The sequence below is a fragment of the Rana temporaria genome, chromosome 7 (assembly GCF_905171775.1).
Source record: "Rana temporaria chromosome 7, aRanTem1.1, whole genome shotgun sequence".
Lineage (NCBI taxonomy): Eukaryota > Metazoa > Chordata > Amphibia > Anura > Ranidae > Rana > Rana temporaria.
In genome coordinates this window covers 78,354,786-78,382,404 of record NC_053495.1, presented here as the reverse complement: position 1 = coordinate 78,382,404, position 27,619 = coordinate 78,354,786, and the positions used below count along the sequence as shown (strand labels likewise).

At 45.6% G+C, this 27,619-nt stretch overlaps 1 protein-coding gene across 4 annotated transcripts in view; it reads left to right on the top strand.

Moving 5' to 3' along the window:
• Positions 1-16,031, top strand: part of TCF20 (transcription factor 20) — a 531,880-nt gene extending 515,849 nt beyond the window's left edge. For all 4 annotated transcript variants that reach the window (XM_040359596.1, XM_040359600.1, XM_040359598.1 and 1 more), the window contains one exon: positions 15,011-16,031. Coding sequence is in view for 1 of the 4 variants with exons in the window: in XM_040359600.1 (XP_040215534.1) it covers positions 15,011-15,055 (45 nt within the window). In the remaining 3 variants the exon portion in view is untranslated. The remainder of the gene's footprint in view (positions 1-15,010) is intronic.
• The last annotated feature ends 11,588 nt before the right edge of the window (positions 16,032-27,619 follow it).

The window sequence follows — 27,619 nt, the reverse complement described above, 5'->3', positions numbered from 1 at the left end:
ATGGAAATGCTTTGAGTCCAATAAACCCGACCGGTTTCGTCTTCACAGACTTCAACTGGGGCATGAAACTGGACTCCCACATTTCCTGCGCATTTATATAGTCTCCATAATTATGCAATGTGATGGTTTGCCTTGGTCAGCTGAACAGTGAGGGTCACCCTTGCGATATACAGTGTTAATATAGTCCCCCTTATTGACTTATAGGTCATTTGTAATGACATTTGTAATTTTTATGCCCATTGAAATCACATCTCTCTGCCTGCTGCATTCCTAATTGTGTACCCTAGGCTTCATGGGTTAGACTAGGGCATTTACGTCCGCACTCGGGAGTAGCAGCTCTGCCTTGGGACAGGCCTGGGGGCTGGATGCCCCTATGGTTCTGGGGTTGATTGGTCAGCCTGTCCCAAGCTTAGAGCATTAGACCAGTGCAGATTCTATCCTTTCCTTTGCAGGGAGTTCCCTAATACGGGCTTCAGAGGTGGGATAGCATGTTTTAGGTCACAGGCTGGGGAGGGCCTTCCCTATGCGTTAAAAAGTTACTATAGATCCTTCTTTGTTTTTTTAAATGGTTTATTACATTGCATTTTAGGTTTCTTGATGTTCAATTTCACTGACTAATGCTTTCATGGGTGTACTACCTGACTATGTACAGTTGGACTGTGGATTTTACAGTCACAATGGGCCCGAACACTGCCTCGGGACTAGGCCAGCCGCTGCAAATCCTCATTTTTGGTAGTCTTGTGGCACTCCCCCGGGGCTTAGAGCACTGGACCCGTGCCAACTTCGCCCTCTGCTCTAAGAGGGTACTTTTTTCAATACTCATTTTATTACCAATGTATTTAAGCCGTGGTTTGTTTGTTGATCTGCATTTATTACCTCACTTTTAGGCAATGCCGGTACTCCAACACTGGTCGATGCTGAAGGGGCTGAATTCGCCAGAAAAATGCGCTAGCTGTTTAGCCAAGATCTGGAGACACAGAGTGCACATTGAATTTCTCCAAGAGACTCATTTCAGGGCAGACAAGATACCCATGCTGAGAAAAAGAGGAGATGTAGGTATGGCGCTGTTCTAGTTTAAGGGATGTTTGCTGCTGTCATAAACAAACTAGATTAAAAATAAATGTGGTGTTACCCCCAGCTGGGTATTAACTGTGAAGGAATCGTGATTCAATGAGAAGCTTGAAATGTGAATCCCATAAAAAATGTCAGTCACTCGGCCGGATGTTTGCTAATGGTATAAGTAAGTGCTGAACTGGTGCTAATTATAAGTGTGACATCAAAACAGTAAAATAAAAATTAAATATAGTAAAATGAACCCCCTGCCGAGTGGTTATGATTGAGCCCTTGACCGGGTATAATAGAAAAATGAACAAATCCTCAGAGTGCATAAATCAAGTCCATATAAAATTCATGGAAAGAATCAACACCGTAAATAAATAAATAAAAGTTGTGAATCAAAAAAGTGATGAGGCTCGACTTTGTGCTTAAAACTTCAGCGTTGCTGGGTGAACCATTAGGAACCTTCTCTGTGCGTGATAAACCGTGCTCTTTACAAAGTTGCACTCACCAGATACTTCTTACCTTCCAGGGGTATGACGCAGTCACAGTATAAGTGCCACTGTGTAGCAGCCTGAAGACAAATGGGGCCAGTTCCAGGCTCTGTTTACGATCCTTCAAGGCGTTTTATGCAGAAGAAGAAAGGTTGCCCATAGTGTAAATCCGTTGGTACATAAACAAATTAGGCAGATATGAAGAAAACAAACTGGCGCTGAACACCCAGTGTTTGCAGCCCAGACCGGAAGTGTTGAACCGACGTGCCTATAACTCCGCCCTAAGCGTTTCGTCTATCTGACGTCATCAGACGAGCCAGTTTGTTTTCTTCTTATCTGCCTAATTTGTTTATGTACCATGTGAGTATCTAAACACTTTTTCATATTAAACTTTATTTTAACGGATTCACACTATGGGCAACCTTTCTTCTTCTTCATAAAACGCCGTGGAGGATTGTCACACTTATAATTAGCACCAGTTCAGCACTTACTTATACCCGGCCGAGGGTGTATCACATTAGCAAACACCCGGCCAAGTGACTGACATTTTTTATGGTATTCACATTTCACACTTCTCATTGAATCACGATTCCTTCACAGCCAATACCCAGCTGATGGGGGTAACACCACATTTATTTTAAATCTAGTTTGTTTATTACAACAGCAAAAATCCCTTCAACTAGAACAGCGCCATACCTACATCTCCTCTTTTTCTCATTTCTTTACTCCACCTAGTGGTAGTAAATTGTAGGGGCAGCAGTTCTCCTTCCACCAGCATTTTCCACTCGCTGTTGTTTCTCCGCTGCGTGGCTCCAACCCACAACTTTTCTCTAAGATGCCCAGACTAGCCAACAAATACTTTCGAACGGCCTACCATAGCTAAATAAAGTCCATATGCTGCAATACACCTCCAGTGAGTAATCAAGTGATATTACACAAAGGACATTATCGGTGACTCCACAAGTGCAATAAAACCTCCACCACCAAATTAAATGGCCTCTCACCTCACCAAATGGACCCTTTGGCTATAGAGGGTCACTATCGCTTTCCCTTGTGGGTAACAGCAGATGGATCCAGAAATGATCAGATGCCAGAGGAGAATCATGAAGGACAATCCCAGGTCATGCAATGATTAAAACAAAAGGCATAGTGCTTTCCGTTTTGGCAGATAATTTAATAGATTCAAAATAAAGAAATGCACTTACAAACAAAGCACCAAGATCGGTGCCGATGTATACAGCGTTGTATGCAGATAGCGTAATGGCCGCGGGTGACGTCAAAGGAAGCCAGCACACTCAGGCTAAAAATTCTGACACCTCAAAAAAGCAAACACAAATCCTGCAGCAATACAAATTGCGATGGATATGGATAATGCTTACTACCATTATAAATATATATAATTTTATCAATAAAAATACTCTAATAAAATGTATAATATATAATAATAAAAACCAAAAATGTATTGAAAATGTATTTAAGAAAAACCGCAACATTCACCACGGCCATCAATACATAAAACAAATTAACGATCAGTAATAAAACAATTGATATCAAAATCAATATTTAATCCTCCGGGAGCAAGCACCTGGGTTTCATGTATCCAGTAGGATTCATGTTACCCAAACTCCAGCTTTCTTAAAAGACACTAAACATATCATACAGATCCTGGAATTCCTCAAATGTTCATCTTATTGGTTATGGCGGACATAAGTTCGCTGTATACAATTATAGGTCATAACGACGCTATGTCATCAGTTGAGTGGGCTTTGTCCTCCTCCACATTATCAGGTAGACATCAGGAATTCTTATTGAATTGTTAAAATTTTTGTCTTACCAGGAATTATTTTTGGTACAATAAGAAATTTTACTTGCAGACTAGGGGAGTGGCGATGGGCGCTCGGTTTGCTCCCAGTGTGACTAATATTTTTATGGCGCACTGGGAGGAGGAAGCCATTTTTGCCCATCTCCCCCCTGAACTAGTCTGCTATTGTAGATTTATTGACGATCTTATTTTGATTTGGGAAGGGAAAAGATCTTCCCTTTTGTCGTTTATAGATTTATTGAATAATAACGATAAAAATATTTCCCTTACATGGAATATTAATTATGACAAAGTGGTATTTTTGGATCTAGTAATTAATAAGTCCGAGAAACATTTCAAACTGATCAATCACTTCAAACCTACTGATCGCAACTCTTACATACCCCTGGGGAGTTGCCACCATCGCTCATGGCTGTGCAATATCCCCAGGGGTCAGTTTATTAGGTTGCGTGGTAATTGTACTGAGGACGGTGATTTTATCAGTCAGTCTAAAGTGCTATTATCTAGGTTTGAGGAAAAAGGATATGTCAAATGTGATCTTGAAGGAAAAATCTCCAAAGTCAACATGATGGATAGAAATATATTGGTTGCTGATCACACCAGAGAACTTGGTACAGATAATCACAATTTTAGGATGATCTTAGATTATAATGTACAATACAGGACGTTCGAAAGAATTATTAATAAGAATTGGTCTATCTTGAAAAACGATAAAGTGTTGGGACCACCAGTGTTGCCCACACGTCCTCAATTCATCTATAAAAAAAAGCACCCTCTTTGATGTATCGTTTAGCACCTAGTGTTCTCAATCCCCCTGTCCCTACGGAAAATAGGTTGTTTACATTTTTAGGAGGCTTTTATGCTTGTGGACGGTGTGTTTCTTGTAAACACTCCAAAATGAATGTTAAAAAAAGGAAAACGTTTTTATCATTCGCCACAACATGTGGTTGTGTGTTGCAATATATTGGGAGGACATCCAGACCTTTGCATATGAGAATAGACAAGCATGTTATTTTTTTTTAAAAAGGCTCTATTACACACCATGGGGCAGATCCACAAAAGAATTACGCCGGCGTATCTACTGATACGCCGCGCAATTTTAAAGTTCCCGCGTTGTATCTTTGTTTTGTATCTACAAAACAAGATACGACGGCATCTGAGATCGATCCGACAGGCGTACGTCTTAGTATGCCGTCGGATCTTAGGTGCATTTTTTCCTGCCGGCCGCTAGGTGGCGTTTCCGTCGAATTCTGCGTCGAGTATGCAAATTAGCTAGTTACGGCGATCCACGAACGTACTTGATGTCACCGTCGTAAGCATTGGCTTGTTCCGGTTTAATTTCGAGCATGCGCACTGGAATACCCCCACGGACGGCGCATGCGCCGTTCAAATAAAACGTTGTTTACGTCGGGTCACAACGTATTTACATAAAACACGCCCCATCACATCGTTTTGAATTGCGCGCCCTTACGCCCCCAAAGATACACTACGCCCCCGTAACTTACGGCGCGCATTCTTTGTGGATTTGAAGAAAAAAAATAAGTTACGGCGGCGTAGTGTATCTTAGATACACTTCGCCCGGTGGGAAGATGCGCCGCGCTACGTGGATCTGCCCCAATGTATCCAGACATTTTAAATCAGCTCATCAACAGAACCCCAAAAGTCTGCAATTTTGGAGGATTGAGAGGGTTAATAAACACTGGAGGGGGGGGGGGGGGGTAATTTTATACGTCAGCTAAGTAAACTTTAATCCTACTGGATACATGAAACACAGGTGCTTGCTCCCGGAGGATTTATTATTGATTTTGAGATCAATTGTTTTATTACTGATCGTTTGTTTGTTTTATGTATTGATGGCCGCGGTTGATGTTGCGTTTTTTCTTACTTAAATTAATTTGAAATTAATTAATAATAAATGTAATACATTTTTGTTTTTTATGTATTTATATTATACATTGTAATAGAGAATTTTTATTGATAAAATTATATATATTTATAGTGGTAGTAAGCCTTATCCATATCCATCGCAATTTGTATTGCTGCAGGATTTGTTTTCTTTTTAAGGTGTCAGAATTGTTAGCCTGAGTGTGCTTGCTTCCTTTGTAATATTTGATACTGCAATGTATTATTCTCAGACATGAGTGTTTTAAATGCTCCCTCTGTGCTGGGTTACATGTGAAGCATTGTGCCGGGTTTCCATGGTAACCGATGTACATAAGAGCGGGTGAGCTCAGCCCTTCCATGTCCGCTGAAGAAGTCCATGCCTACTAGAGACGTAATGCATACGGAAGAAGCGTCGCGACGTCACGCTATCTGCATACAACACTGTATACTTTGGCACCGATGTAGCATATGGACTTTATTTAGCGCTGCACTATCTGCATTTATTTACCTATAGAGATTTTTTGATTATTGACCCTGGTGTTCAACTGCTGTATATAGGGTTTGTTTATATATTTTTGCGCTGATTTAATTTCTTTTCATCTACATACCCAGGGTGCCCTACAATCGGCATAATTGGGGAAGGGATACTGCTTAGTGTAGAATGTCGGAAAAACCTGTCCAGTTCCGTTAAAGCGCTAGTGACCCTCTATAGCCAAAGGGTCCATTTGGTGAGGTGAGGCCATTTCATTTGGTGGTGGAGGTTTCTTTTTTTTTTTACTCATCTTTTATTTTTCCGCAGATAACAGAAAATGTTACAACTATAAATACGTATTCCACACATTTTAATCCGTCACTATATTTTCCCTAAGCCATCCTCGCTCCTATTGCCCTTTCATCTGATACTCCCTCCCTACCCCTCCCCCCCCTCTCCAAAAAAAAAAAAAATACCCCCACCCATCCCGCCCCCCCCCCCTCTCCTCCCCTTCTCCCCTCCCGAGATATTGGACATACACTTCTAAATTCCTAGTCATCTACCATTACCTTAAATCCTTCTCTCTAAGAGTCTTAGTTTCCCTCTATTAACCCCTTTCCTTTTTCTGATCTCATAAATACATTCCATCCGGACCATATTTCTTCATACTGTATCCTCCTATTCTGCGCTGTACGCACCAAATCTTCCATTGCACCTACCTCCTCAATCCTTTTAAGCCAGCCTGCAATAGATGGCGGGCAAACATCCCTCCACCTCAATGTAACTCCTGCCCGTGCCGCATTGATCATGTGGCACACTACCGACTTCCTATACTTCTGCACCGGTACTTCTGAGCTGTGTAACAGGAAAAGAGCAGGATCGTCCGGAAGCAATACTTCCGAAAATTTTTGCGAGATTCTTCTCACCTCCTCCCAATAATGTCTTATTTTTTGGCAATACCAAAAAATATGTAACAAAGTTCCTTGTTCTCTGCCACACCTCCAACACCTTTCATCTACTTCTTTATCAAATTGGTGTAATCTTTCTGGGGTGTAATACCATTGTACAAGGAGCTTGAAATTAGCTTCTTGCGTTTTTGAACATACCGACGAGTTGACTGCCAGGTATATTATTTGTAATTAGCTTCTTGCGTTTTGCGTTTTTGAACATACCGACGAGTTGACTGCCAGGTATATTATTTGTTTATGCTGTATTGGGGTGAAAATTCTCCCCAGGTCTTTTTCCCATTTCCGAATGCCTAGCATCACAAAATCCTCAGCTGGCATGTTCAGAAACCCATACATTTTAGATAGTACTCTCGGTAGAGGTTCCACCTCATCACAACATCTCTCTAGTGTTGTCAATTGCCTACAGAATTCTGTTACCGGGCCCAAAGATCTTAGGAAATTACTTACCTGAAGTGCCTGCCACAGTGCAAGTTCAAATTTACCTCCTTCCTCTGTCAGTTCCCCGATTGATGGTCATGCATTTGACCTCAAGAAATCTGAGACCTGACAGAGGTTCTTTCCTTTAAACTTTTCTTTTGTATTTTTTTCCGTTCCTGGAATAAAATTAGGGTTACCTATTATAGGTAGTAGTGGTGATTTACTAGGTGTATATTTCTTATCTCCACAGATTTTCGCTGAGATTTGCAATGTGGGACCTATTATAGGGTGTCTCTTAAGGTATCTAGGGAGAACCGCATAACACCAAGGTGCTCTAGCCAGAGGTATCTGGCTCACATACTGCTCTATGTTTACCCAGCGTTTAAACTCCCCATGTCTACACCAATCTACCTACCTAGTTAAATGCGATGCTCTGTAGTATTTTATTATATCCGGGACTGCCATCCCTCCAGCACTTTTAGGCATTCTCAACAATTCTCTTTTAATTCTGGCTTTTTTCCCTGCCCATATGAATTTCATGAACAAAGAATTCACCTGTCGAAGATAGGTTATTGGTATGGAGATAGGCAGTGCCTGGAACAAATACAATACCTTTGGCAAAATACACATTTTGATTATACTTCCTCTCCCAAACCAGGAGTGCATTCCGTGTCTCCATTTTTCTAGCAATCTTCTTATTTCAAGGTACAATGGGGGAAAGTTCAATGCATAAGTATTTTTAATGTCTGATGGTATGTATGTGCCTAAATATTTTAGTACCTTCCCCCATTTGAACCTTAAATTCTGTTTTATTATATCCCCCATAGGTTCTGGGATTGCCACGTTCATTGCTTCCGATTTTGTGTTATTTACTTTCAGATTAGTTAACCTACCATATTTCTCAATTTCTCTTACAAGGTTAGGGAGTGATACATGAGGGTTAGTCACTGAAAAGAGCAGGTCGTCCGCATATGCTGCAATTTTATGAGTCTGATCTCCCATCTGAATTCCCTGGATATCCCCATTTAATCTGATTCTGTTCAATAGGGGTTCTAGTGTAAGGGCAAACAACAAGGGTGATAGCGGGCATCCCTGTCTTGTTCCGTTTGTAATTTTGAACGGGGATGATATTACTCCGTTAACCCTTACTGAGGCTCGGGGGCCTGTATACATACTCATTATCCATCTGATCATCTGTTCACCTACCCCCACCTGTCTCAATACTTCCTCCAAAAAGCGCCAACTCACCCTGTCAAACGCTTTTTCTGCGTCGGTATTTAAAAACACACAGGGAATTTTTTTTTTCTCCAACATAATGCACCAAGTTAAGTATTTTAATCGAGTTATCTTTAGCTTCCCTTCCTGGGATAAATCCCACCTGGTCCATATCTACTAATTCTGATATACATGGTGGAGGTTTCATCGCACTTGTGGAGTCACCGATAATATCCTTTGTGTAATATCACTTGATTACTCACTGGAGGTGTATTGGACTTTATTTAGCGCTGCACCCTGGGTTTGTGCCCGGTCTCACTGATCCGGCTTTCTTATGGCAAAGCTCACTTCTGAGAGCCTTGCAGCTATTGCAATCTTCCGGTTGAATGTCTCCAGAGACATCGCTGTCTGGACAGGCCCCTCTTGAACTGGATCACTGGAGGACCTTGCAGTTATCGCACTTTTTTAGATCCTTGCCTAGCCCGGCTCTCTTTACTTATAAGCTCCATTCTTTCGAAGAGCTCTGTCTGGGAGAGGGCCCGATCCGGAGACCCTTATCAACCTCATACAAATCTTTGTTGGATCTCCATGCCACAGAAAACCCTCCGTTCTTAGCAACATGGGAGAGAGACATTCAAATTACCTTTACCAAACCTAAAAAGGAGATTTTTTATTTTTTTTTGCTCCGAAATCTTCCCTATGCAGTAGGTACCAGGAAACCATGTACAAATTTGACATGTTGGTACAGAACCCCATCAGTTTTGACTAATATATTCCCTCTGCAGTGAGACCGTTGCTGGCGCTGTGGCCTCCATTCGGTTACCCTTCTACATATTTTCTGGGAGTGTCCTACACTTAAGCTCTTACATAAGCTCACCGATATCTCACTGCAAGATAACCCAGCTGTGGTCCTGCTTAATCTCACCCCATTGTCAAGGAAATGTTATCACAAATCCCTTCTCAAACACCTGCTGCACGGGCTTGCATTCCCCCTTTGTAGAAGCAACTGTCTGCCCCAACGGTGGCCCAGTGGTTCGAGAGTGAAGGACATAGGACAGATGGAAGATCTGACAGTGGCATTGCAGGATAAGTCTGAGGAACACAAGTCCAGATGGATACATTGGGACCTCTTCCGCTTCTCGGGTGAATTCCTCCAATATACCTTTATCTGAGGTTTCTGCTGCCTGACTGACACTGCTGATGCCTTCTCCTGGGAGGCAATTCTCCACCCCCCCCCCTCCTCTTTTTCCGTTCCTTACCTCTTTTTCCTTTCCTTACCTCTTTTTCACTCTTTTGTTTCTTTTCTAATTCTTTTTAAATTAATAAATGAATACATGGTGTGTACAGGATAGCATTCTCTACCCCATATTAGACTTCCCTCTATGATGTGATGGATTTCTATAGCAATCTAGGGGTTTCCCCCCTCGGACGGGCTTGCCTTCGGTATGACATGCCTGAGGGGTTTTCTACATGAAGATGAGAATTGTTTGTGTTTCTTATTGCCTTTAATATTTGTCTTGACATTTCATAATACAGTACGGAGTAATGGTTGGTTGTACCTCAAATGTTTTGCATTGATTGCTTGTTCTGAGAAGTTGCCTTTTTATTGTACCTGTGACACATCTTTAGATAAAGAATTAAAAAAAAATAATAATCCCCATGCTCCTTTGTATATTTAATAGATTTACCTTCTTTTTGCCCCCAGTCGCCCACTCTAGATTTTTATATTTTTTAAAAGCTCTTTTCTTATTATTTATAACTTTTTTACCTTTGGCGCTGAGCCATATAGGTTTTATTTCTAGATTTTTTTAAACTTCTTGCCCATGGGAATATACTTTGCAGTGAGTGTGCATACAGTCTTTTTGAAGAATTCCTATTTCTGTTCTGTGTTCATCGGTGCTAATGTTCTCTCCCAGTCCAAGTCCTGGAGCGCAGCCCTCATCCTTGGAAAATTTGCTCTCTGAGGCTAGGTTCACACTGCTGCGAATTCGAAATCGCGGTAAAATTCGGCCGCGATTTAAGAGACATCTGTGCAGGGTTCAATGTAAATCGCGGCCCGAAATCGCAAAAAGTAGTACAGGAACTACTTTTTGAAATCGGTGCAGCGCCGCAGATGCGGCGTCGCACCGATTAGGACAGTGCCATTGCCGACAATTGCTGGCAAATGCCGCCGATTTGAGATAAGATTTGACATGTCAAATCGCATCTCAAATCGTACCCAGTGTGAACCTGGGCTTAAAGTTAAGTGTTTTTAACTTTCCTGTATGTGTTTGTTGCTTACAGCTAACATTAAATGAAATCATGTTATGGTCACTGCTACCCAGATGTACTTGTATATGAATATTGGTAATAAGCTCTGCATGGTTTGAAATTTCCAGGTCCAATAGAGCGTCATTCCTAGTCAGGGCCTCAATAAACTATCCTAGCAGTGCCATTACGCCAATTTCTGGGTAGTTAAAATCCCCCATTGCTATCACTGTCCCAGCCCTTTCCATCTGTGCAAGGAGCTCAGTCTCCACCTCCTCTTTAACACTGGGAGGTCTATAACAAACTTCAACGATAACCTTTATAGTATGCACACCCATGTACAATTCCACCCATAATGCTTCAGACTCCTTACAATCTCCATGAACTAGGTCCTCTTTCACACTCTCTTTGAGATCACTTTCCACATAGACAGACACCACTAGGGGTGCAACTGATCGTCACCGATCCGTGATCCGAACGGGCCACCCCGTTCGGATCGGCACACCACGAGATCCGCGGAGCGCTCCGGAGCCTCGGTCGTAGCAAAGTCCCCGGCTTCGGCCTAGCTTCGGAGCGGTGACCATCTTGCTCCACCCTCCGTGTGCTTGCCAGAGCCCAATGCATAGCGTGACACGCCTCCCCGCACAGCGCGCTCACTGCAGACATGTGGGGAGTGGAGACAGCATGAACAGTGAGCTTCTGCAGGTAGGAGATCCGTTGCACCAGTAGTAAGCATTGTAATGTTCAATCTGAAGCAGACAAATAGCAAGACAGAGGGAGATAAGGGGCCAGAGGTATTTGTGGAGAGGCCCCCTAACAGCTGCATCTGTAATGGGAGGACATGGGGGCAAGTGGACATCTTTCATTACACCCAACAGAGTATTAGATTCGGTTATTTTCATCACAAAACTGAGCTTATACCCTTAAATACAGTATTTGTAAATCCAACGGACTGTTTAAATGTTAAATTTAATGTGAAAATCAGAGGTGTTCTGTCACATTAGCAATAAACAGTCCGTCGGATTTCCAAACACTGTATTTAAGGGTATAAGCTATGTTTTGTGTTGAGAATAACTGTGAAATCTAAAACTCTGGTGGGTGTAACAAGATTTGTCTTTTTTTTTTTGCTGATCCAAAAATGATCCGATCCGTGACTCCTGATCCGAGGATCGATCCGATCCGTGAGTTTTTTGATCCGTTGCACCCCTAGACACCACCACCCCTCTGTTTTTCCCGGTCTTTCCGAAAGAGCATAGCCAGGAATATATTATTCAGGCGCAAACCATCTTAAGCATATAGGGACAGATTCTGATATATTTACGTTGCTCCACGGCAGCGTAATGTATCCATTTACGTTACACCGCCACACGTTTACAGCGTAAGTGCCTGATTCACAAAGCTCTTACCTGTAAACTTGCGGCAGTGTAACGTAAATCCGCTCGGCGCAAGGCCGCCTAATTCAAATGGGGCGGGCACCATTTAAATTAGGCGCGTTCCCGCGCCGAACGTACTGCGCATGCTCCGTCGGGAAAATTACCCGACGTGCATTGCGCTAAATGACGTCGCACGGACGTCATTTGTTTAGACGTTAACGTAAATGGCGTCCAGCGCCATTCACAGACTACTTACGCAAACAACGTGATTTTTTAAGTTTCGACGCGGGAACGACGGCCATACTTCACATGGCTTAGAACACCTAGGGCTCAGCCCTAATTTTACGATGCGTATCTTGATGGAAACAACGTAAAGTTAGAGCGACGGGTAACGCGGACGTTCGTGGATCGCCGTTACTAGTCATTTGCATATTCTACGCCGACCGCAATGGCCTCGCCACCTAGCGGCCGGCATAGAATTGCATTCCTAAGATCCGACAGTGTAAGTCAATTACACCTGTCGGATCTTAGGGCTATCTATGCGTAACTGATTCTATGAATCAGCCGCATAGTTAGGACAGGCGGATCACAGGAGATACGCCGTCGTATCTCTTTTGTGAATCTGGCCCATAGTTTGTACTCCAATAAGAAGTCAGCCCAGTGCTCTACAAACCCAAATCCCTCCTTACACCGGGTCTTGCATTGCATTGCGTGTGGTTGCAGCGCACTTGCACAGTGGCCCATTTACTTCAATGGGTTGTGATCACCCACCAAACGCGGCAAGGAATTTAAATCCTGCTGCAATATGTGTACACCCTTGGCTGCTGCTAAAAGGAGAGGAGTTGAGGGTGGTAAAATTGTTGGTCAATTGGACAGTTTTATCATCCCCCAACCTAACATGTCAACAAACTCTAAGGCCTTGTACAGACGAGCAAACATGTCCGATGAAAACGGTCTGCGGACCGTTTTCATCTGACATGTCTGCTGGGAGGTTTTGGTCTGATGTGTGTACACACCATCAGACCAAAATCCCTGCGGACAGAGAACGCGATGACGTAGACAACACTGACGTTTTCTGACACGGAAGGTCAATGCTTCCACCATGTTCAGGTAATTTTTCCACCTCTAACGTTGCCTACTCCTGGCAGGTCGTATAATCTGGTGAGTCTCATCCTTATGAGTAACGGGCTGCATGTGGTGTAAGCTGATACAGATTGGAAGCTTTAGAGGATTGTAAAATTATCAATATTTGTATTAACTAGTAACAAAGTCACTGTTTTTTTCTGAATTTAGAACTTTAAATATGTGCTCACTCCACCAGATCAGTGGGGATATCCTGGGCATTCCAGCATCATGTTCGGTTGCTCGGCTTTGTCCCTTTTCTGCTTGTTTGGATCCGTTGGCATGCTTCCATTTGGCCTTGTTACCCAGCCTTTTGGTTCATTGTTTGGGGACATCCCAGAGTTAATTGCCCAGCCTTCACTGTATGATTAAGATAAAAGGAATTTTTACTTGCCTGTAAACTCCATATCTTGGCGTGTACAGTACAGGACACAAGCTGCCCCCCCCCCCCCCTCTATGTATTGCTTGGGCCTCATGGGCCTCATGGAGTGGGGTAGGGGGAGCTTTGACTGTGTCCAATCACCTGAAGGTAGAAGCCTGTAACCTTTTTCCCTCTTCTGCACTCCAAGATATGGAATTTACAGGCAAATTAAATTCCTTTTTATTTCCTTTTCAAATTTTCAGAGCTCAAAAGAATGAAGACTAATATTTCCGCAATGCATCCCCTTTTAACCACTTAAGCCCCGGACCAAAATGCTGCCTAAAGACCCAAGGTGTTTTTACAGTTCGGGACTGCGTCGCTTTAACAGACAATTGCGCGGTCATGCGACGTGGCCCCCAAACAAAATTGGCGTCCTTTTTTTCCCCACAAATAGAGCTTTCTTTTGGTGGTATTTGATCACCACTGCGGTTTTTATTTTTTGCGCTATAAACAAAAATAAAGCGACAATTTTGAAAAAAATTCAATATTTTTTACTTTTTGTTATAATAAATATTCCCCAAAAACATATATAAAAACATTTTTTTCCCTCAGTTTAGGCGGATACGTATTCTTCGACCTATTTTTAGAAAAAAAAATCGCAATAAGCGTTTATCGATTGGTTTGCGCAAAATGTATAGCGTTTACAAAATAGGGGATAGTTTTATTGCATTTTTATTATTTTTTTTTTTTTACTACGAATGGCGGCGATCAGCGTTTTTTTTTCTTGACTGCGACATTATGGCGGACACTTCGGACAATTTTGACACATTTTTGGGACCATTGTCATTTTCACAGCAAAAAATGCATTTAAATTGCATTCTTTATTGTGAAAATTACAGTTGCAGTTTGGGAGTTAACCACAGGAGGCACTGTAGGAGTTAGGGTGCACCTAGTGTGTGTTTACAACTGTAGGGGGGTGTGGCTGTAGGACTGACGTCATCGATTGTGTCTCCCCTATAAAGGGGATGACACGATCGATGCGCCGCCACAGTGAAGCACGGGGAAGCCGTGTTTACATACGGCTCTCCCCGCTCTTCAGCTCTGGGGAGCGATCGCGACGGAGCGGCTATAAACAAATAGCCGCGCCGTCGTCCCGGATCGCTCCCCGAGCGAACCCGACCGCCGCATGTAGCGGGGGGGGGTCACGATCGGACCCCCCACCCGCTAGAAGGCAAGGACGTACATGAACGCCCATGTGCCTGTACGTGCCATACTGTGGACGTACATTTACATGCGGCGGTCGGGAAGTGGTTTAAATATAGAGGCCAAAACATTTTGCATTATTTTTATTAGTATTAGTAACAATTGCCAAAAATATTCTCTTTGAACACTAAAATGGGTCCCATTTATTTTCTTTAACATACATTTTTGCATTTTGTATATTATGCTAAATGCCTGGTATTTATTGAAAAATGCAACTTGCTGTATACTTTATGCGGTTAATTGCATGCAACAAAGTTGGTATAATAAATGTAGTTGTCGTCCTATTCACTTTCTTCCTTTCTTTCTCTCTTTTTAGGTAAAACTACTATGGAAAGGGGATCATCACACCTCAGTCTACTGAATCTGCTCCCTAGGTGGACATTGCCTTCTCTTGGGAATACTCCCACGTGGCATGAATTTCTGCCATGGACTTATAATGCCACATTGGACAAATGGCATTAAAGAATCTGATCTTACAGCCTGTAAAACTATTTTCATCTTGATGTAGGGGAGAAGAACTGTGAAATATGGATGAAATGTTAAAATAAAACATATATTTTTAACCTGAAAGACTTAGAGAGGAAAGGCGCAGTAAACTTTTTATGGTTGAGGTTAAAACTTGATTTTAAAGTCCCAACGTTACATATGTACAAAAACTTTTGAAAACAATTTTAGAAAATATTTTGTTCATTGTTCAATATGCTACAGAACTGCTTTCTTTACCCACCGAAACTCTGTTCTTAAATATTTCGTTTATCAGCTTCTGAGAAAGGTGAAGCCTAAAGAAGACCTAAAAGTAAAACTCTGTGTGATAAACATTTGAATTGACGCTAGCCTCTGCAGTAACAGCTTTTTTATGTAAATCTTGTATGAATGAGAAAAATCTGGCCAGATCTTAATATGCAAATGCAGTGACGTCAAAGTATTGTAGTTTTTTTTTTTTTTTTTTTGCTTTACTGCTGTATATTCATATTTTTTTCTACATTGGAAAATAAATTTAACCTTCTTGGACATCTATAAAATTAAAAAAACAAATATCGTCAGGTGAGGATTTTATTTTATAACTCCAATTTTTAAGCCCTTTTACAATCACAAGGTTAAATTTCCTGAACATGGTTACTCATGCTGAGAGAATGTTAAAGCTGAACTCCAGTTTTGTAAAACGAAATAAAATTGTTGCGCTAGACCTTTAAATACCTCAAATGTGCACAAACCAAACTCAGTGATGTGATATATAGCAATGGTACATCAGACACATTCAAAGATGTAAAGTGCAAAGAAGAATTATTGTGAAACAATCGTGATAGCACTCGCCACAATAAACTGTGTCCAGCGTTCCACAGCGCAACACAGCAGCTCCTTACCAGTTGAATATGACCTCCCATGCATTAGGGGTTAGTGGGATATGCTAACTAGCCCTTTTTAACCACTTAAGGACCCAGCCTTTTTTTGACTTTTTTTTTTTTTTCTAGGTAAAAATCTTTTTTTTTTTTCTAGAGAATTACTTAGAACCCCCAATTTTTTTTTTAGCAGAGACTTTTACTTTCAATAGATTTTTATTTTTCCAAATATAGAATACAATTACAGTATGACCAAAGGCCGTGTCTACAACATCAAAACATTCAACAAATAAGGCAAAATGTCAGCAACAAGGCCTCAACCGACTTCATATTGCCCGATTGTAGGCTGATAAAAGGAAATATACAAGCTTGCTAACAGGGTAAGGGTAGGGAAAAAAAATGAATATAGTGGTCACTCGCTCAGGGGAGTCCTACCTTAGCAGAGACTTTTATGTCACATGGTTCTTGTGCAGCGTTTTTTCAAACACAATTTTTGGGGAAACCATTTACTTTAGTGAATAAAAAAAATAATATATATATTCCCAATTTTTTGTATAATATGAAAAATACGCCTAGTAAATAAATTGTGTGTGCTTGTGGAATGAGGCCAAACTACGGTACTTAAAAATCTCCATAGGTAACGCTTTAGAAATTTCTATAGGTTACCAGTTTAGGGATACAGAGGAGGTCTAGTGCTAGAATTATTGCTCCCCCTCAGACATACGTGGCGATACCTCATGTGTGATGCAAACACCGTTTACATATGTGGGCATGACCTACGTATACATTCACTACTGGGGACAGGAGGGCACTCTAAAAAAAAATAAGCATTTATTTTTATTAAATTTGTTTTGATCTCTCCTCTGCCCTTTAAAAGCAAAAGTTTTTTTTTATTTTTTATCTTTTTGCTTTAAAAAAAAAAAAAAACTGTCTATGTGGTCCAGAGAACCAGACGTGATGTCATGACATTGCTCCAGTCCATCAAGGGCATAGAGATGACAGTGGCCATCTTGCCATCACTAATTTTTATGGGAAAACACTGCAAAGGCCAGATGGGTCCCAGGCTCAGTGTTCGGTAACTTCCTAGTCAGGCGGCCGGCAAGTGGTTAAGGATGCCTTCAATAAAGCCCACTGTGATCTCATCAGAATATTCCAGACCAGAGCACATCGGGAGGAAACAGACCAAATACTGCTTTAGCTCTAAAGCTGCCAGTTTGTTAAACTTCATAAGAAGATATTCAAATGTACAGAGACGCATGTAAACACTTCTGTCAGACTAACGTGCGTAATGATGTCCTGACAAAGCCCTGGCTAATGCGTTTCATCACATTGAATGCCAGGGGACAGTCTCCTGATGACATCCACTGGGACAAAACATGTAAGGTTAGCTTGGTTGAGATAATGTCATGCATGTTAATCTCTGTACATTAGTTTGTGAGTTTCTAATGATTTAAAAAAATCATAAGAGACCATGCACCTACAGCTACCTCCATTGCAGTTGTAGTTCTGTCAGAAATGCGTCAGCGAGTCCTCGCTCGGGCGGGTAAGTACAGTCCCTCCTGCTTCGGTGGGTTGGTACGGCTGGGCATTCCTGGAGTTCAGGGGTCCCTTCTCCCTTCCCTGCTCCTTTTCCCTTGCTGCATTGCTAACATTGCCGTTGTCAGGGGGGAGGGGGCCTTCCTGAGGGGCCTGTGTTTTTTCGCTGTTAAAAAGCCCTGTGATCACAGATGTTTATGATTACCCTGTATTATACTTCAGCAAGTAGTTAGACGCTGACTGGTGATTTTTACCCACCTGTAACGGTTTTGTATGGTCATTATATCTCATATGCTCATTGCAATGTATCTGTGTCTTATCCTTAAAAAGGAGGCTTTTCTTGTTTAAACGTGGCATTTTGCCACTATTTGGCACACCAGTCCCTGCAGATGCCGCACAGTTACCTCACGGTTCTTTTCCTCTCACACGCTGTGTGCTGAGAGTGGACGGCAGCGCTGGGCAGTCTCCTCCTGAGGTGAGTCCCCTGGTTACCCCTGGTCAGCGCAGCAAGTGGGTGAGAGGCCATGAATAGGACTCTTGGAGCTTTTGTTTATTTGTAAGGACAGGTGTGCATATTATAATACACACTATGTAAATAATATTAATATCTGGAGTCAGTATCTGGGTCCTTCCCCACATGCTGGTGGTGGCAGCAGGTGTTAGCACCTGGGATTCCCACAGAGGTTTTATTGTTCGTCCTGGACACGTTTGTGCTAGGGTGGGGGTGGACTGTGGATGGGCAGTAAAAGAGTGCCCCCTTCCCCCGTTATCCCCTGGGGAATGCTCTGTTATGGAGCCATGGACCAGGTACCTGGGTAGTAAAAAAAAAAAGCAGGCTAAGGCATTTATGGGTGCGCTCTTTACTGCTGCAAGGGACTCTCAAGCTGGATAGTGCAGCTGGGTTTCCGCCGAGGGCTCGGTCTTTTTTGGATCACACAAATCGGACCGCTCTGTGTAGGTTTTTTTCCTTCTGTGCCCTTCTTTTTATAATTTCTGAGATGCAGAATGAGAAAAGCCGATGAGGGCTTTTGTAGTCCCTCACCGCCGGACGGGAACCCCCGCTTGTATGGATCTGACTGATAGAACATCCGAAGTACTGACCCGTTCCAGGTTTACCATGCTGGGGTCTGACTTGCGGCCTATTGTGGCCACTACTCTGGGGTCTGTCGGCGCTGGCGCCATTTTTTGGGAGGTTTTTCAAATACATTGAAAACTTCCATTGGTGGCCATTTTGTCGTAGCTGCGCTATGGCGCAGCTTACATTGCGGTCGGCCATTTTCCTGTGGCCGCGTTCTGAACGCTTGGCGGCCATCTTGGAGTAGTCCTGACCCCTAGTGCTGTATACAACTCACAGAGTGAGCATTTTACCCCAGACAGTGGAGGAGCACTGACACTCTCCCGAAGTTATTAGGCTAGCGGACCAGCTGGTCCAGGGCCTCATATAGGTCTGTGATGCTTCATTGAATGCTGCACCCTTGTTATCCAGGGCTTCTGTTTCAGAATGGTTTTATGCACACGGTGGTGTAGTGGTTAACTCCATTATTTGGCAGCAAGAGAGTCATTGGTTCGAATCCGGACACTGACGCCAATCTGCCTGGAGCTTGCATTGTCGCTCCCTGTGTCTGCGTGGGTTTCCTCTGGGTACTCCGGTTTCCTCCAAAGGCATGTGTGCATACACCTACATAATATACATACACACATTGGGCTAGATTCAGATAGACTTACGACAGGCGTATCAGTAGATACGCCGTCGTAAGTCCGAATCCGCGCCGTCGTATATTTAAGCGTATGCTCGATTTGAGATATGCTTAAATGTTGCTAAGATACGACCGGCGTAAGTCTCCTACGCCGTCGTATCTTAGCTGCCTATTTATGCTGGCCGCTAGGGGCGTGTACGCTGATTTATGCAGTAAAGATACGCCGTTTACGTAAGGCGTTTTCCGGCGTAAAGATAAACCACCAAAAAGATGGCGCAGCCAATGTTAAATATGGACGTCGGAACCGCGTCAAATTTTTCACGTTTTACGTCGTTTGCGTAAGTCGTCCGTGAATGGGGCTGTGCGTAAGTTACGTTCACGTCGATAGCATGGATTATTTGCGGTGTAATTTTGAGCATGCGCACTGGGATACTTTCACGGACGGCGCATGCGCCGTTCGTTAGAAACGTCAAATACGTGGGGTCACGAGTATTTAGCATAGAACACGCCCCAACCAGCCTATTTTGAATTAGGCGGGCTTACGCCGGCTCAGTTACACTACGCCGCCGTAAGTTAGAGCGCAACTTCTTTGTGAATACAGGACCTGCCGCTCTAACTTACGGCGGCGTAGTGTATCTGAGATATGCTATGCCCGCCTAAAGATAGGCACATCTCTCTGAATCTAGCCCTATGTGTGTTTATTATTTAGGGGCAACCCTCCCAGGCCGACAAAGGTCCAGCTGGGGGACTAATCCGTCCCTGGGTGCGTAAGCTGATCACGCCGGCAACCAAATCCTGCCAATGTATGTAGCCTTCCCTCCCTGTCTCTAGGTGGGAGGGGCGGCTTGCAGGTTCACAATTCGGTGAAACCTCCCTGCTCTCCGACCAGTGGGTCTGCGAGGTGGTCTCTTCGGAGTACTAGATAGGGTTTCCCCCTATCCACAGAACAAAGTTCTTTCCTCGTGTCTTCCTCTCCTGGCCCGTCGTTCTGCCTTGGGCTGTGTGGGATTTGCTAAGCTGCGGGGTAATTTGACCTTTCCTGCAGGACGAGAGGTTTGGGGTTTTCTATGGGCCTCAGGCCCTAAATGCCTTTGTGAACGTCGGGTAGTTCCGCATGGAATCCATTTGTTTGGTGGTAGCTGCGCTCCATCCGGGGGACGTCCTGGCGTCCTTGGACATTAGGGACGCATACATGCATGTCCCGTTTTGCGCATGTCAGTGTTTTTTTTATGTGCTTCCTGATGAGAGAGGGTCTCTGTCAGCCTGTGGCCCTCCCTTTTGATCTGGCGTCCGCACCATGAGTTTTCAGCTAGGAGCTCGCACTTATCCTAACTTTGTTGGGACAGCGAGGCTCCTTGGTGGCGAAGGTCCTTCTTCCCCTGGAGAAATTGCAGACTCTTCAGTCTGCGGTGAAGATATTAGCATCACGCAATCGGTCTTCTCTCCGGGGGGGTTCACAAACCTGGGGGGTCCAGTCGGCCCTGAGTCGCTGGACTTGCGTGGACCTACGGCCACACCTCCCTGAGTGTGTCTGATCTCGGTAGCTGCCCAGGGTCGGACCTGGCTAGTGCCTGGGTGGGAGACCGCCTGGGAATACCAATTGCTGTCTACTGTTCATATTTTAGGCGATCAGATTATGCTTCTCCTCGTGGACCAGGGCGACTGGTCTTTGTGCTTGGGGTGTTTCAGCTCCCTTGCAGGAGGTGAGCCTCACAGGGCATGGATCTCCTGGCAGCTCGTCTCTGCCGCAAGGGTGTCGAAGTTAGTGGCCAAGTCTAGTGATCTGGTACAGATGCGTCAGTCGTGCTGGTGGCCCTGTGGGGTCTGTATCGGCGACTTTTTGCCATTCCTCCATGGTAGTTGCTTCCTCGGCTGCTCCACAGAGTGGAGGCTGAGGAGATCCTGATGATTCTGGGCCGTATGCGGCCCGGCGGACCTTTTAATCCAGCCCCCGGGCAGCCAACCGTCCGTAGAATTACGGACAGTACGTAAAAAAAAGGCACTTTTTTCCCTGTTCGTAAAAGTCCGTAATAAGGGAAATGTGCCCGTAAAAAGATCCGAATGTGAGTCGCAGCGTCTAGTCCTCCTACATTATGCATAGCCTCGCCCTCTCTGACCGCCCATCCCACCACCACCCGCCGCGCAGCCAATTATCAAAGCGCATTTTCGCCCTAACAACACTGCTGCCAGCCTATTCAAAATAGCAGCGCGGGGAAACTGAGGAACATCGTAGAATGTGTGGACTCTGTGGAGAGCGGCACCGGCGGGATAGCACACAGCAGCAAATGTAGTGGACACACTGCAGACGCACCCCCACTGTGACGGAGTGGACTGAGTGAAGGCAGACGGAGACCGACCAGTGCGCCTGCCTGCCCGCCCGACTGACTGACTGTAGCAGTCGGCCAGCCGCCATGCTGGTGCCTGGACCTGGAGTGGACCCTGGTCTCCACTCTCTTCGTTGGAGTAGAACTCCTCGCGACGCCTGCTGCGTGCTGCCACTGCCCTGGCCTTGTCTGGTGAGTCCTCCTCAGTCCAGCAGCAGGGTGTGAAGTGCTATCCTACCTAGACATCATCAGTATGCTGTGTCCTCCTCCTGTGCCCCTTTCACCTCTCCACAGGTCAGATCTGTGGAGAGGTGAAAGGGGCACAGGAGGAAGACACAGCACAGAGGCGTTGCTGGGGGGTGCGGGCCGCCCCGGGTGACACCCACTAGAGGGGTGACACCATCCCGATTAAAAACAATTTTTTTTAGCTGACATGTGGGGGGGGGGGGCGGCTCCCCCCCGCGACTGCAGCGATGAGCGCCGCGGAATTGGAGCGCCGCGGTACAAGAGGAGGGGGGTTGCGGGGTGATACCGCAGCACCATCCATCCCCTCATCTCACAGCCACGGGCTGTTAGTGGTGGTCGGCACACAGGCACAGCCCACTCCTCTCTGTGTGTACAGAGGGGGAGGGGACCATGTGCCGTGGCGCTGCATGCGATGATCTGAGGTACTGAATGGGGAGGGGGGGGGTGTTTGCACCTGGGGGGATTTCACTGAAGGGGTGGGGGGGATGTACTAAGGGGGTGTTTGCACTGAGGGGGTTTTCACTAAGGGGTTTGCACTGAGGGGGGGGTTGCACTGAGGGGGGGTGTCTGCACTGAAGGGGAGTCTGTGTAACATGCAGGGGTCCAGAGGTGCAGGTGGCTGTGTAATTTAAAATGGGGTGCAGTGATGCAGGGTGCTGTGTAATGTAAAAGGGTCCAGAGGTGCAGGGTGCTATGAGATGTAAAGGGGTCCAGTGATGTAGGGTGCTGTGTAATGTAAAGGGGTCCAGTGATGCAGAGTGCTGTGTAATGTAAAGGGGTCCAGTGATGTAGGGTACTGTGTAATGTAAAGGGGTCCAGTGATGCAGAGTGCTGTGTAATGTAAAGGGGTCCAGTGATGTAGGGTGCTGTGTAATGTAAAGGGGTCCAGTGATGCAGGGTGCTGTGCAATGTAAAAGGGTCCAGAGATGCAGGGTGCTATGAGATGTAAAGGGGTCCAGTGATGCAGGGTGCTGTGTAATGTAAAGGGGTCCAGTGATGCAGAGTGCTGTGCAATGTAAAAGGGTCCAGAGATGCAGGGTGCTATGAGATGTAAAGGGGTCCAGAGTTCTGTGTAATGTAAAGGGGTCCAGTGATGTAGGGTGCTGTGTAATGTAAAGGGGTCCAGTGATGCAGGGTGCTGTGCAATGTAAAAGGGTCCAGAGATGCAGGGTGCTATGAGATGTAAAGGGGTCCAGTGATGCAGGGTGCTGTGTAATGTAAAGGGGTCCAGTGATGCAGAGTGCTGTGCAATGTAAAAGGGTCCAGAGATGCAGGGTGCTATGAGATGTAAAGGGGTCCAGAGGTGCAGGGTTCTGTGTAATGTAAAGGGGTCCAGAGGTGCAGGGTGCTGTGTAATGTAAAGGGGTCCAGTGGTGCAGGGGCTGTGTAATGTAAAAGGGTCCAGAGGTGAAGGGGGCTGTGAGACGTAAAGGGGTCCAGTGATGCAGGGTGCTGTGTAATTTTAAAGGGGTCCAGTGATGCAGGGTACTGTGTACTTTTAAAGGGGTCCAGTGATGCAGGGGGCTGTGTAATGTAAAGAGGTGCAGGGTGCTGTGTAATGTAAAGGGGTCCAGTGATGCAGGGGGCTGTGCAATGTAGAGGTGCAGGGTGCTGTGTAATGTAAAGGGGTCCAGAGGTGCAGGGTGCTGTGTAATGTAAAGGGGTCCAGTGATGCAGGGTGCTGTGTAATGTAAAGGGGTCCAGAGGTGCAGGGTGCTGTGTAATGTAAAGGGGTCCAGTGATGCAGGGTGCTGTGTAATGTAAAAGGGTCCAGAGGTGCAGGGTGCTGTGTAATGTAAAGGGGTCCAGTGATGCAGGGTGCTGTGTAATGTAAAGGGGTCCAGAGGTGCAGGGTGCTGTGTAATGTAAAGGGGTCCAGTGATGCAGGGTGCTGTGTAATGTAAAAGGGTCCAGAGGTGCAGGGGGCTATGTGATGTAAAGGGGTCCAGTGGTGCAGGGGGCTGTGTAATGTAAAAGGGTCCAGAGGTGCAGGGGGCTATGAGATGTAAAGGGGTCCTGTGATGCAGGGTGCTGTGTAATGTAAAGGGGTGCAGTGATGCAGGGTACTGTGTAATTTTAAAGGGGTCCAGTGATGCAGGGTGCTGTGTAATGTAAAAGGGTCCAGAGGTGCAGGGTGCTGTGTAATGTAAAGGGGTCCAGTGATGCAGGGTGCTGTGTAATGTAAAATGGTCCAGAGGTGCAGGGTGCTGTGTAATGTAAAGGGGTCCAGTGATGCAGGGGGCTGTGTAATGTAAAGAGGTGCAGGGTGCTGTGTAATGTAAAAGAGTCCAGTGGTGCAGGGTGCTGTGTAATTTTAAAGGGGTCCAGTGATGCAGGGTACTGTGTAATTTTAAAGGGGTCCAGTGATGCAGGGTACTGTGTAATTTTAAAGGGGGCTGTGTAATGTAAAGAGGTCCAGAGGTGCAGGGTGCTGTGTAATGTAATGTAAAAGGGTCCAGAGGTGAAGGGGGCTGTGAGATGTAAAGGGGTCCAGTGATACAGGGTGCTGTGTAATTTGAAAGGGGTCCAGTGATGCAGGGTACTGTGTCATTTTAAAGGGGTCCAGTGATGCAGGGGGCTGTATAATGTAAAGGGGTCCAGTGATGCAGGGGGCTGTGTAATGTAAAGGGGTCCAGTGATGCAGGGGGCTGTGTAATGTAAAGGGGTCCATTGATGCAGGGGGCTGTGTAATGTAAAGGGGTCCATTGATGCAGGGTGCTGTGCAATGTAAAGGGGTCCAGTGGTGCAGGGTGCTGTGTAATGTAAAAGGGTCCAGAGGTGAAGGGGGCTGTGCAATGTAAAGGGGTCCAGAGGTGCAGTTGTGGAGAGGGGTACACAGTAGTAACAAAAAGATATTGAAGGATGCAGAGGTATGCAGGGGGCACAGCGGAGTGTTTTTTCATTTTAATGTGGGGGGGTGCCAGATATTGCATTTGCCCCGGGTGCCAAATGCTCTAGGTACGCCCCTGGCCTATAGGCTCCTGAGATGTGAATTTCGGTTCTGGAGAAAGAGAGGTGGGGGGAGGGGACAAAGAAAAATGGAGAGAAAGAAGAAGGGATAGAACGAACAAGAAAGATGGATAGGGAGAGAGAGAAAAGGGGAAGAAAGGAGAACAGAGAGCAAACAGTAGGGTAAAAAATATTTGAAAAATTTTATTGGGGGGGGGTGACACCATATTTTACCGCACCAGGTGACACCAACCCTAGTGACGCCACTGACACAGCATACTGATGATGTGAAGAAGTGATATGATAATTTATTTGCAGCCTCTGTGCCATGTCCCCAGCCTCTGTCCCCCTCCTGTGTCATGTCCCCAGCGTCTGTCCCCCTCCTGTGTCATGTCCCCAGCATCTGTCCCCCTCCTGTGTCTTGTCCCCCTGCGTCTGTCCCCCTCCTGTGCCATGTCCCCAGCGTCTGTCCCCCTCCTGTGTCATGTCCCCAGCGTCTGTCCCCCTCCTGTGTCATGTCCCCAGCGTCTGTCCCCCTCCTGTGTCATGTCCCCAGCGTCTGTCCCCCTCCTGTGTCATGTCCCCAGCCTCTGTCCCCCTCCTGTGTCATGTCCCCAGCGTCTGTCCCCTCCTGTGTCATGTCCCCAGCGTCTCTCCCCTCCTGTGTCATGTCCCCAGCCTCTGTCCCCCTCCTGTGTCATGTCCCCAGCCTCTGTCCCCCTCCTGTGTCATGTCCCCAGCCTCTGTCCCCCTCCTGTGTCATGTCTCCAGCCTCTGTCCCCCTCCTGTGTCATGTCTCCAGCCTCTGTCCCCCTCCTGTGTCATGTCCCCAGCCTCTGTCCCCCTCCTGTGTCATGTCCCCAGCCTCTGTCCCCCTCCTGTGTCATGTCCCCAGCCTCTGTCCCCCTCCTGTGTCATGTCCCCAGCCTCTGTCCCCCTCCTGTGTCATGTCCCCAGCTTCTGTTCCCCTCCTGTGTCATGTCCCCAGCCTCTGTCCCCCTCCTGTGCCATGTCCCCAGCCTCTGTCCCCCTCCTGTGCCATGTCCCCAGCCTCTGTCCCCCTCCTGTGCCATGTCTATAACAAGTACTCGTACCAGTTGTCCCACAATGATATTTACTGCTTTTTATAAAGAAATACAATTGATTTTATGCAGTATTGAGTTTAGCCTTTTGGCCCGGCCCTCCAAAATATTTTTAGTTTCTCATGTGGCCCTATCGAAAAAATAATTGCCCACCCCTGCTCCAGATTGACCTTGGCGTCCTTGGTACGCCAATATCAGGCACCTGGTAGCGGAGGTACCCTGGCGGTTGCCAGAGCAGGAGGTCCCTCTATCTCGAGGTCCCATACTTCCTCCTGTTGTACAGTCACTGACTTGCTCAACATGGTTATTGGAAGCCAGACTTTAGGTGACCGGGGTCTGTAGGATCTACCGTCGCACCTGGCAGGCCTACATCTCTTGGTGCGAAGGCATGGAGTGACGTCCACGGACGTACTCGGTGTCCAGGGTCCTGCTGTTTTTAAAGCTTGGATCTAAAGTGGATCTAAAAATTGCTTAAAGCACCGTTTGGGGGCAGATTTTAGCCTTGGCTGTGTTCTTTCAGTGTCCTTTTTGCGGCCCGTTCCCTGGTGGGCCCCTTTTTGTGTGCAGGGGGTTTCCCCTCTTGGCCCATCTCTTCCCCTCTGAGTTTTGACTCACGGTTCTTCAGGAACCTTCCTTTTGAAAACCTCAGAGAGATTTTCTCTTGACACTATCTCAGAAGGTGGCCCCTTTAGTGGCCTTTACCTCTGTTAGAGGGGTTTCTGAGTTGTCTTGCAAGCCGCCATGCTTGATCCTCCATAAGGATTAGGTGATGGTGCGCCCGTGACCTTCCCTTCTTCCAAAGGAGGTTTCGGCCTTTCATACTTTAGGCGTGGTACGCGCTTTGCGGGTGTACCAGCCTACTACGGCTCCGTTTCGAAGTTCTGACTCTCTTTTTTGTGTCGGTGTCTGGTCGACCACCATTTCTCGGTGGATCAGGCAGGCCTATGCTCTTAAGGGGCGGGCCCCCCTTTCCTGTCACGGCACTTTCGACCAGGGCAATTGGTGCTTCCTGTTTGATTTTTTTACGACATCATGCTTTGGTCTCACAGGTGTGCGAGGCAGCGACTTGCCTGTGCATTCACGCTTTTTCCAGAATTTACATGGTTGCTGTAAGTGCATTTTATGTTTTTTTTTGCCGACGGCTGTTTAAAGTTGCACCTCCTCCGTTGAGGAGCTCTGCTTGTTTTGGGGTGAAGTTAAAATTGGTTTTACTGATATATTTCCCACCCCTCGTTTTTGACACTGCTTGGGGACGTCCCCACTTGTCAAGATTTAAGGAGCTGTGTCCGTGCATGGACGATAAGAGAAAATAGGATTTTTTGTACTCACCGTAAAATCCTTTTCTCTGACGTCCATGGACGGACACAGCACCCACCCCTCCTTTTTAGGTTTGTACTGCTTGTTACGAACTGAGGCTGCAGTGAGGAGGGTTATGTCTGGAGGGACTGCCCCCTGGGCGGGGCTGTTCAACTCTGTTAATGTAACATGTATTTAACTATTTAACATGTTTCTGCCTAGTCCTCTCCTGTAAACAGGGAACATTTGTCAAGATTTAAGGAGCTGTGTCCGTCCATGAACGTCAGAGAAAAGGATTTTACGGTGAGTACAAAAAATCCTATTTTTTCTATTATAAGGGATGTTTAATTTTTTAATTCCTTTTCTTCCTATTACAAAGAAAGTAAAGGGACAATAAAAATATAAAGATAAATAAGAACAAAAAACAATATAAAGTACACTCCATGCTCGAATGC